Source organism: Tupaia chinensis, unplaced genomic scaffold (assembly GCF_000334495.1).
Source record: "Tupaia chinensis unplaced genomic scaffold, TupChi_1.0 Scaffold000018_1, whole genome shotgun sequence".
Taxonomy (NCBI): domain Eukaryota; kingdom Metazoa; phylum Chordata; class Mammalia; order Scandentia; family Tupaiidae; genus Tupaia; species Tupaia belangeri.
In genome coordinates this window covers 2,438,123-2,450,305 of record NW_006159448.1, presented here as the reverse complement: position 1 = coordinate 2,450,305, position 12,183 = coordinate 2,438,123, and the positions used below count along the sequence as shown (strand labels likewise).

Genomic DNA, 12,183 nt, shown 5'->3' with positions numbered 1-12,183 from the left:
TTCCCTAGAATATTATCTTTTCTACACTCAGACTGTGGCTTATCTGTTTTCTGTTCCTCCTCATTTTCCATTCTCACTTCTTTCCAGTCAGAGTTCCTTATATACTCACTCTCAGTCCTAAAGCTCCATCCTTCCTGCCCTCAAACATGTGAACACTTCCTGTGCCTCAAGATGCCCCTTTCTAGTTGCCAATCAGTTAAACCTTCTCTCGCTCTTTACAGAGCTGAACTTGATAGTCTAATTTCTGCCGATCACTATTATCATATATTTCCTTCCAAAATGGCTCATGGAACTAACTTTGCATTGAAATTATCTTTTTTGATACCTAAAAACCCAAAATAAATCCTTATTATCATCCCTGCATTGTATTCAATACTTTCCAAAAAAAATGTGTTTTTAGAAAACATGTTTTTGCTTTGGCTTTGTAGTTTATTAGCCTGGTTTTCTCCTAATTCTGTTTCCAATTACCTGTCTTCAATACCAATCTTTTTCTCTCTCTTGCTCTATAAATCAAAATATTTCCCATGGTTCAGAATTTTATGTTCTCTTCTCTCTCTTCTCTTCCTATACCCAAGCTTTTGCTTTTGAATACTTTTTTCTTTTTCTTTTCTTTTCTTTTTTTTTATTTTGTTGAGTTTTTTTGCTATAGGGCACGTGTACTCCCCACAAAGACAGAGAGAGACAGAGAGACAGAAAGCTAGAAATGGCCCCTCAGAGGGGATGGCCACACCACAATACCTTCTCCATTCTCCTCTTAGGACCTTGGGCATGCATGCACACGCACCTGGTGTGAGTTTAAGCCGCCAGGTCCAGGACTTGAACCGTGGTCAACTACATGAGAGTCCAGTGACATAGCCATTACGCCAACTGCTGGTCCTGACTTTGAATACTTTAAATGCCTCTGGCTTTAATTATTTCTTTCATACCACCAAACACTGTATCAATTTATCTCATCATGTTTTCTTGAATTCTAGTTCCATATTCTCAACTCCTTTCTTATGAATCCTGCTCATACTTGGAATTTAGCTTTTCTAAAACCTTTTCCTTCTCTTTTTTCAAAACAATTACCATAGGGCACATGTGATTAACAGAGACAGAGAAAAAGACAGAGAGGAAGAAAGCACCTCTCAATGGGATGTGGTCATATGCTGTAATGCCCTCTCTTCCATTTCTCCATCTTGTCAAGATTTGGGGCATGCATGCACATGTGACCAGTGTGTTCTTCAAGTTGCCAGGACTAGAAATTTAACCATGGTCAGCGCTGTGGGGCTCAGCTCCCTTAATCATTAAGTTATGAGGCTGGCCATCGTTGCTCTCTCATCTAACTAGTTTCCCTCCCTGAAAAACTTGTATGTTTTACTTATGTCTGTTTTCTCATTTACTTGGTGATTAACACCTCAGTCTGCTTTAAACCTTCTCAACATCACTTCTTGCTTCCCAACTCTTAAGACTTAATGATTTAACTTCACTATATTTCTTGTATTTGATCCTTTCCTCAAATGAAATCAGGGTAATAAAATCTGCCTTACTACATAGATTTTTTGTGAAGATCAAATTAAATGTGAGACTATTTCCAGCACTATAAAATACTTCATATATATACAATGTTATCACTAGCCTATCAATTAGAACAGCAATTTTTTTTAAAAAAAAAAAAGAAACGAATTGCATAAAGACTGCTATAGCCAGCAAAGAGCTGAGTTAAAGGCATTACTATAATTCCTGAAGATTTTTGCCTACCTGTATGAACACCCATGGCATCGACATTTTCCATATTGCAGACAGTGACACAATTGTCATCAGCATCTCGGACCACTTCATATTCTATTTCCTTCCAACCTGTCACTGACCTCTCCACCAGAATCTGGTTGGTCATAGCAAAGGCCTAGAAATTGGTGACAAAGGGCATTGAAGAGTAATGAAAGTCACTGACTTAAACAAGGATATTTGGCAAAATGCCCTGATCTGAGTCCTGGTCAGCAATGAACTCTCAAATGCAGTCTCATCCTCCCCTGCACTCCAGAAAGCACCATGTGTCAAAAAATCAGTGAGGTACTAGGAATAGCATCCTGCAGTGAATATGCTTGATTTACATTATTGAGGCTTGCCATTCAAAGTGCTGATATGACATTAAATCAAACTATTTAGGAAAAAGAGAAAATAATTGAGCAATCAGGCAGAGGGAAATGAAATTATTTCAGCAGCTAGGCTTCTGTGAAACCAGAAAATGTGATAAGTGAAAATAGATGTGGAAAAATAAGTCTAAAGACTCTGGCTTTCTCTAAAATAGCTGAGGGTGCTTTGTACAGTGACATACACAATAAAAGTTAGTTGCTGTTGATGAGGAGGAGAAAGGAGATGATGATGGCTGTAAACAGTTAGCCAAGATAGCATATGAAACTTGGGAATTAGCAGACTCATATGTAACCATTATTACAGTTAATCACTGCCTAAGTGCTTAAATACTCTGAGTCGTATATCATGTATGGCTGATTAGACAGATATGAATTAGTATAATTATCATTTCATATTTACTGAGTACCCACAGTGGGCAGAATACTGAACCTAAAATACGAAATAGGTGATCTCTAACCTTATGACATGTGGTGGCTGATAAGGAACGGGATTGTCCCTTTGTCTCATAATATATTTAATTTGGGAAGACAGTGAAAGGAAAAGTAGAGTTTTTTCAAATTATTAGTAGGCAATATAATGCAACAATGTGAGCTTTTTCGTAGAATGCCTCAATGCTATTTTTTCAAGTTCAGTCATCACTACAGGCTCCAGCAAATGCAACACATTTGTTCCCACAGCTGCCTACAACGAGGTCCTCAAAGTGGTTATGGAACTCTATAACCACTGTTAACAATTTAATAATGATTAATTCACCACTTGGGTTGCATGCTAAAAGAAAAAAAATCTCGGAAACAAAGGGTATGAATTCAGGAAGGCTTTTGCATTTTAATGAAACAGGATGGATATTGAGGCACAAGGAAAATTGAGATACTCTTCATCTGTTTCCTCAGCTTTTTTTTTTTTCTTTTTTTCTCTCAAGTCTCCGATTTCATAGAAGAAGTTTACTTAGAAACCTGGATAAGTTAATCTTTTAGTGTGCTAATTACAACCTCAAGAGCATATAGGGGAAGCTCCGGATGTAATCATACAACTAATTATGCTCGAGGGAAAAGCTAAGATTTCCAACCAGCAGTCCTTCAAAGGTCTGTTGACTATTTCAATAGCATATAAATCATTGAAAACTACCCCGTTCCAACTACAGACCAATATCATTGATGAATATAGATGCGAAAATTCTCAACAAGATACTCGCAAATCGTATCCAACAACATATAACAAAGATCATTCATCACGACCAGGTAGGCTTTATACCAGGGATGCAAGGGTGGTTCAATATACGCAAGACCATAAATGTAATACACCACATTAACAGAAAGAAAGATAAAAACCATATGATCATCTCAATTGATGCGGAGAAAGCGTTTGATAAAATACAACATCCTTTTATGATTAAGACTCTCAGTAAGATTGGTATAGAAGGGTCATTTCTGAACACAATAAAAGCAATCTATGAAAAACCTACAGCTAATATTATACTGAATGGGGAAAAGCTGAAAGCTTTTCCTCTGAAAACAGGTACTAGGCAAGGCTGCCCACTTTCTCCACTGCTCTTTAATATAGTACTGGAAGTCTTAGCTATTGCAATCAGAGAAGAGAACAGTATTAAAGGCATTCGAATAGGCAAAGAAGAGTTGAAAATATCTTTATTTGCAGATGACATGATGGTATACTTAGAAGCCCCAAAGGTATCCATGAAAAAACTTCTTGAATGAATAAGTGAATACAGGAAGGTGGGAGGATACAAAATCAACATCCAAAAATCCATAGCATTTCTATTTATGAACAACAAGTTGAACGAAGCAGAGCTGAAGAAAGGAATCCCTTTCACCGTAGCCACAAGATGTATAAGATATCTAGGGATAAACCTAACTAAGAAAGTCAAAGACCTTTATAAAGAAAACTACGAGAATCTTAAAAAAGACATTGAAAGTGACATAAAAAAGTGGAAGGACATCCCATGCTCCTGGATTGGTAGAATTAACATAATCAAAATGGCAATTCTACCCAAATTAATCTACATGTTTAATGCAATTCCAATCAAAATACCAGAGATATTCTTCAGAGATCTAGAAAAGACAATTATAGAATTTGTCTGGAACCATAAAAGACCTCGTATTGCAAAAGCAATCCTGCGTAAGAAGAATGGAGTAGGAGGCATATCACTCCCTGATCCCAAGATATACTATAAAGCTGTGGTCATCAAAACAGCATGGTATTGGCATAAAAACAGACATGTGGACCAATGGAAGAGAATAGAGACCCCAGAAATAACTCCCAAAGCTTATAGCCAACTGATCTTTGACAAAGGATATCAGTCAATCCATTGGGAAAAGGAAAACCTCTTTAGTAAATGGTGCTGGAAAAACTGGGTATCCACCTGCAGAAAGATGAAACTGAACCCCCATCTTTCACCATTAACAACAGTCAACTCAAAATGGATCAAAGATCTGAACCTAAGACCTCAGACAATAAAACTACTTGTGGAAAATGCTGGGGAAACTCTGGGAGACATTGGAGTAGGCAAAGACTTCTTAAATAAGACTCCCAAAGCACAGGCAATAATCCCTAAAATAGACAAGTGGGACTATATTAGACTAAGAAGTTTCTGCACAGCAAAGGACACAGTAACAAGTGTGAACCGACAACCCTCAGAATGGGAAAATATTTTTGTTAAATATGCCTCAGACAAGGGACTGATAACGAGAATACATAGGGAACTCAAGTGCCTTATGCGAAAAAAAATGATTAACCCGATTAAAAGATGGGAAAGTGAGCTGAACAAAAGTCTCTCTAAGGAAGACATACGAACAGCCAAAAAGCATATGAGGAAATGCTCGACATCCCTCATCATAAGGGAAATGCAGATAAAAACCACAATGAGATACCACCTAACCCCTGTCAGAATGGCAAAGATTAAGAATATAAAAAGTGATAAGTGTTGGCGGGGATGTGGTGAAAAGGGAACCCTCCTACACTGTTGGTGGGAATGTAAACTAGTTCAACCACTGTGGAGAACAATATGGAGGTTCCTCAAAGATCTACAAATAGAACTACCATTTGATCCAGCAATCCCACTTCTGGGTATTTACCCAAAAGACAGGAGAACGCTCAGTCAGAAAAGTGCTTGCACATCCATGTTTATTGCAGCATTATTCACAATTGCCAAGACATGGAACCAACCTAAATGTCCACAAACTGATGAATGGATTGGAAAAGTGTGGTATATATACTCTATGGAATACTACTCAGCCATAAAAAATAACAAGACCCTGGAATTTGATAGAAAATGGTCAGATATGGAGGATCTATTGCTGAGTGAAGCAAGCCAGGCTATGAAAGAAAGATATTGTATGTATCCACTCAATATATACCGACTATCCGCACTCTATAATAGAGAGCAAAAATTCGGAGGACATAAAAACAGTGAAGGTACTTAATGAGAATAGGACAGTGTGGAATGGGGTAAGTGAAGAGAAGAGGATAGAGAAAGATAGCAAGTGAACAATAGAGAGACAGGACATTAGTGAGAAACAGGGAGGGGTTATTAACTGTTGATGATGACATGTATAGTATTCTCAACTGGATTGGTCTGAGAAGTATTTCATGATGGGCAAAGTATTTTTACAAGCAAAACGAGAAATAGCAATTGACTGTTTTATAAAAATAATTAGAATAATAAAAATAATGATTGGGGAAAACAGAAAAGATATGGAATGTTGAAGTGGGGAGATTAATGTCTCTGTACTGACTGACATGCATGGCATTCCCTTTTGAAAAAACAATGTAATACACTGTAAAGTTATATGTAATCCAATGTAATATAAAGAAGATTATGACGATAATAAAAATAAAACAAAAAAAAACTACCCCGTTCCAAAATTATCTTTATTGTAAAGTACTTTTGCATTAAGAAGTCCATATTCAAATGTTTATTTATAAATATATTTTTATGTAGTGTAAGTATATATTGCATTATCTTTATTGTAAAGTACTTTTGCATTAAGAAGTCCATATTCAAATGTTTATTTATAAATATATTTTTATGTAGTGTAAGTATATATTGCCACTTATTTGTGGTAATAATAAAACTGCTAATATTAAAACATGAAACATCTAATATGCTAGAGAAAATAAATTTGTGTATCTCCATAAACACGTTTTGTTTTACATACATGATTTAAAAGTTCAGAATGGAAACAAGAAACATTTACAGTAGATATGTTTTCTTTTTAATTCTGGCAACCTCAGAAAAATTAAATCTAAGTTGTTGATATGTACGTCTCCCATTATAGTTATTTAAGTCTATTTAATTATATTTCTCTGTCCTCAAATTTCCATTTCATTAATTCAAGGGTCTCATTTTGTTTCAGTCCAAAAAGTAAATCAACATAAAACTATCAGCTATGCTTGAGTTATTTACTAAGCATGCCCCAAAATATTCCAGCCATAATTCTGTCAGATTTACTTCCATGACTATTGTCTAAGTTACACAGACCTTTTTTTTTGGTTGCACGTGGGTTTATCCATTCAAAGTAATTTTTGAAGCCCCACTATTGGTTGGCAATGTTCTACTATGTGGAAATAAGAGTACGGATAAAGTCTTTTGTCTTTCTGAAATAATACTTTCTAATCTCTATTTTCTGAAACATATCTTAATTTTCCTTAAGATGTTTCCTTTAATACTCAAGAGAATAAGTAATATGTTAAAGTGACTTTTGTGGATTATAAATTAAAAACATTCAAATCCTTCTTTTGTTTTTGTGTGTATGGTAGTTGGCAGAATTCACTCACTATATTATAGTATGGTATATTATACTATAGATATATATAGTATATATAGATATATAAAAATCAATATAGTTTCTATAAATATATATAGAGAGAGTGTGTATATATATGTATATATATATATACACATAATATTAGACACCTAAGTTTTGGGTAAATTCCAAGTGTTCAGTGTGCTTTATTTCACTTACTGTATGTCATTCTGTTACATTAGTTCCAAAAATAATGGAAAGACTGGGCATTATATTCCATTCTCTTCTTAGTCACTAAAATGTATTTTAGCATTATGAATATTTTATAGTAGACTGTGAAGCAGGGAAGATGGAGTTGGATTAAGTTTATCTCATGAAGTAAACAGACTGTACTAAACACAGACTTTTAGTAGGGTGACCACTGGTTTACCTAGAGCCATATGGGTTATGGCTATGTCCCATCATAAATAGATGTACTGAGCTTCCCTCTTAAACATGTCATCTTTTAGACAACATGATAGCGATTTAATAAATTTAAAAGGGCATTTCTTATCTATATAACTTCATCTAACAGAAGGATATAACAAGTCCATGCTTTTGGCTGGTAAGAATATTGTTTATGAAAGTACATACCTTTGTGCTGAGATCTGTTAAAGTCTCCTTGTTGGGGCAGATGCCTGAGCCTAACCCACCCAGTGCATAGGCAGAACGGATCATCACTGGGTAGCCAATGGTGTCTGCTGCCTTCAGCGCATCCTCAATCTGTCAACAAGAAAGAGGGTTGAACATTCTAAAAGCTGACACATTAACAGAAAAGACCACACTGAAAAAGTCTGTCAATTCAAGTAAGTCAATTTATTTGGGAAAGTGAGTATGGAAATGTTCTATTTTTCCTTCATCTCCTTCTGAAAAATGAGTGTTGTTATGCGAATGTTAAGTAAAATACTAGAAGAAAAAGAGTCTTTAAATATATAGTGTAGCTTTTTTTAATTTAAATTTATTTTTTTACATTCATTCACTATACATCATTACAGCATACAAAATGAGATTTCCCATTGAGAATATACTGTATATTGGCTCAATCAAACACATCAACATACGTGTTATCATCAATAAATAATTTTCCATTTCTTGTTTCCTGTATATATATATTTTTTTCCATCCTTGATTCCCTATCTCTCACCCTCTGCCATCTCCCACCCTCCTCCTATGCTGTCTCTGGTATCCATGGTTGCTTTCTGTGCCTTTTTTGCCCTGCATTTTATTGATTCACTAAAGACCTTAATTAATCTAAATATTTTCAATAGCAAGCACAGCTGATATATACATATCCATGAACACAAGTCTGACTTTAGGCATAAACCTCAGTGAGTAGAATGAACAAATATACTGCATAGTGGCTTAATCATGTATGTTATCATCAATAATTTTCCATTTCTAGTTTCACATATATATGTGTGTGTGCATATATATATAGATAGATAGATAGATAGATATACTTATTGATTTATTTATTTATATTTATTTACCCCTATGTCTGATCCTCGGCCCTTTCCCACCTCTTCTCACAGTATCTCTGGTGTCTACAGTTTTATTCCATTCCTTTCTCCCCACATTTTATTGATCACACAATTTCTTAAATAATCTAACTACATTCAATAGTAAGTTTAGCTGGTAATTTCAAGAAAAGCAGTTTTGAATTGGTAAGGAAATTTGCTTAAAACTTAAAGCCTGGAAACAGGTTAGTATTCTGTTCAAATAGTAGGTGCATTAACCTATTGACAGCTCAAGAGAGGACAAATACTCTTAAAACTGGACAACAAAAACTAGAAGAAAAGCAGCAATATTTCAGTCAAAAGTCACAGAATGTTATTTTACTAGTTTAGTCTCATGCACTTAATCTATCTTCTATTGTGGTTCAATCTTTCCAGTTGAATTCTGGGATATAATATTCAACTCCAGACTTGTCCCTACAATTAAGTTAGCCATTTTCTTAGTGTTTGAACTCTTATTTCTGTATGACTACATCTAATTTTCCTGACATACCACTCCCTTGAGAACATTTTGGAGATGTTGTCTGGTGCTGGGTCTGGTGCTGGTAAATTCTTTCAGGTTTTGTTTATCTGAGAATGTTTCTGTCTTTTCTTCACATGTGAAGGATAATCTTGCCGAGTACAGTATTCTCAGCTGAAATTGCTTTTCCCTTAACACTTTGAATATATTTTCCTCATTCTTTTCTTGTTCACATTGTTTCCAATGAGAGGTCTGCTGTTAGTCTGATGGGATATCCTTTGTAGGTAACTTGGTGTTTCTCTCTTGCAAGTCTTACCTTGTCTTTGCCTGTGGCTTTGGTCAGTCTGGGCTATAATGTGTCTTGGAGATCTTCTTGAGTTGATTTTATTTTGGGTCCTTTGTGTTTCTTGGGATTGGATCTTTGAGTGCCTCAGTAGTCTTGGAAAGTTATCTTGCAGGATTTCATGTAATAGATTACAAATGCCCTTATGAGTCTCTTCACCTTCTGGGATGCCAATTATTTGGATGTTTGGACGTTTGATGGTATCCAGTATTTCTTGTATATTATTCTAAAATTTGGGGGCAATTTTCTCAGTCTTCGTAGTGGATTTTTCTAGGTCAGCAATTTTCTCTTCTATGTCTGAGGTTCTATTTTCTACATGATCTAGTCTGCTTTTAATACTTTCAAGGGAGATTTTGATTTCCTGTATTATAGTCTTCATCTCTAACAGTTCCATTTGATTCTTTTTAAAGTGTGCAATTCCTCTTTTAGATCTTGCAAGAACTTCCTCACCTCCCAGAACTCGTCAGCTCCTTTCTCCTCTGCAGTTCATTGTCTCTCTTCTCTTCTATCTCTGTTAGCTTCACCATTATGACTGTTCTAAATTTTTTATCAGACATTTTCATGATTTTCATTGAACTGTCTATGGATGAAGAGGAGTTATTCTTTTACCTTGGAGGAGAGGTATTTTCTTGCTTTACCATATTTCTTGTGGTCCTGTGGTGATTTCTAGTCCTCTGGTGGAAAGTGTGTTTCCTCCCAAACTTTAAATTCTATTTGAAAGTCCAGGACCATGCAGAAAAGGAAACAGAGAGAAGCAGCAGCAACAAAAACAACCAAGAAACAGAGAAAAAGAAAAGAAAAAAACTAAAAAAAATTTTTAAAAATCTTAAAAAATTATTTTTTTAAAAAAAGCAAAAACTAGAAAACCACACAGTGTTCTAGTTCTCAGTAGCCATGAAGGTATCTTCTGAGGCCTGTTTCCTTGCCTCTCCTGGGTAAGGAGAGGGAGAGTGGATTATTAACAAGATAAAGGGAAAGGAGGGGCTGAAAGCCAAGAAACTGCTTTACCTTAAATTTTTTTTAAAGGGAAAAATTACAAAAAATGAGAAGACAGAGACAGAGACAGAGACAAAAGGCTTGAAAATCTTCCTACCACATGAGTTTGTGGACTGGAGGCTGAATTATCAGTAAAAAGTCTTCATTTCTCCTGTTTCCCTGAAATCACTAGTTCTCAGTAGCCATGAAGGTGTCTTCTTTAGTGTAGCTTTTTAAAATCCTTTTGTGTTAAACTGTATTTTTTCTCTAAAGAAATAAAACCATAGCTAAAGCAGAAATAGTCATCATTCATTTGAGAATGGAAGCCGTATTGAATAATTGGATTTTCTTTATTTTATTTATTTTTAGATGTTTTTGCCTTAGGGTTCATGCACTCATGTGGGGGTGGGGGGAGAGACAGTGAGAGGGAAAGTGAGAAATCAGTCCCCAGGAGGAATGGCCATGCCACAATCCTTTCTCCTCTATTCTATTCCCAGGTTTTTGGGCATACATGTACATGCACCTGGCATGAGTTTCAAGCCACCAGGTCTGACACTCAAACCATGGTGGGGATCCAGCAACATAACCACTATGCCATCTGCTGGTCCTGAATTACTAGATTTTTAAGGACAGCCTATAGGTCTGTTTTCTGTGGCCAGCAGGTGGTATAGCAGGTAAGGTACTGGTCTTCTACATGTCCAATCATAGTTCAAGTCCTGGACCTGGACCTGGCAGCTAGTTTTCTCTCTTTCTCTCGCTCTCTCTCTCTCTCTCTCTCTCTCTTTCTCTCTCCTTGAGGGAGGAGGCATATTTCCTATAGCAAATTTTAAAATAATAATAATAATTAATAAAATAAAATAAATAATTATTTTTCAAAAAGAGGAAAATGCTTACCTCTGAATGAAATAAGGTTTTCTACTGTCAATGTTATGTAGTACTACAATAAGCCATTAGAAACACTATATAAAATTAGATTTTTAAAAATTTTTCAAGTTTAGCCTGAGAATATTCCCAAAAGCTTGGACTTTTTTTTTTTTTTTATTTACAGAACACAACATACGGTGGCTATATTTTTCTGTCATGGAATATTATTACACTACCAATGGGAATGTAATTACACCTTTCCCATATGCCAGTTTCTCAACCTGAGGAAGCAAGAACATAATTAAATCTGGCAATGAAAGAATAAATGTACGGCAGGAGGTTCCCTGCCAAAGTGTTTGGTAGAGTTTCCCTGGGATTATTCTTGATCGACAGCTTTGTAACATGGGATGTGTACTTCATAGCATTCTTTCCTGAAACATGCAGAACCCAATTTTAGTTGTTCAATAGGGAAGTTGCATTTAAAACTTCCTCTAGCACCCTCATTTTTACCAACCGTATGCCTGAAATCAAAAATAAAGTCAGAAGAAAAACAGATGTAGAGTAAATTGACTTTTTCCTGGTGAATGGTAATAGCCTATCAATAGGCATATGATACAATGGAAAGTAACAGAAAAGCAAACTAGGTAACCTCTTTAAATATCTAAGCTACTGTGTTCAAGCCATGAATCTTACTAATTGGGTCAGTCTCATTCTAAAATATGAATTCCACTTCCCTAGCCCAATTTTAACCCAATTCTATTTGCAGGACATTTGCATATATAAAATTTGTGACAGATTTAGAAGGAAGGTAAAAATTAGTGTGGTATAGCAAATTGAATGGTTCTTAGTTTCAACTCAAGAGATCCGAGATTCACTGGTACTTTAACCATTGATAAATCACTTAATCTCTGAACATTTTTTTGGTCACAAAATAAAATATTAATGGCTATCCCTAACATTTCAGAATCAAATGATACTATTAATACATAATGTCTCTGAGGTACTAACATTTTTCTGGAAGAAAATATGCAAGGATAATCATTTTAAGGATTATTATTGGGCATGGCAAAACATTTTCCTTACAACCCAAGA

General features: G+C 35.4%; 1 protein-coding gene across 1 annotated transcript in view; it reads right to left on the bottom strand.

Moving 5' to 3' along the window:
- The window catches only part of CPS1 (carbamoyl-phosphate synthase 1), a 154,904-nt gene that overhangs the window by 79,202 nt on the left and 63,519 nt on the right, over positions 1 to 12,183 (bottom strand). The window contains exons 16-17 of the mRNA XM_027770163.1: positions 7,530 to 7,658; positions 1,741 to 1,885 (exon numbers count right to left, since the gene is read on the bottom strand). Of these exons, the coding sequence (XP_027625964.1) occupies positions 1,741 to 1,885; positions 7,530 to 7,658 (274 nt within the window). The remainder of the gene's footprint in view (positions 1 to 1,740; positions 1,886 to 7,529; positions 7,659 to 12,183) is intronic.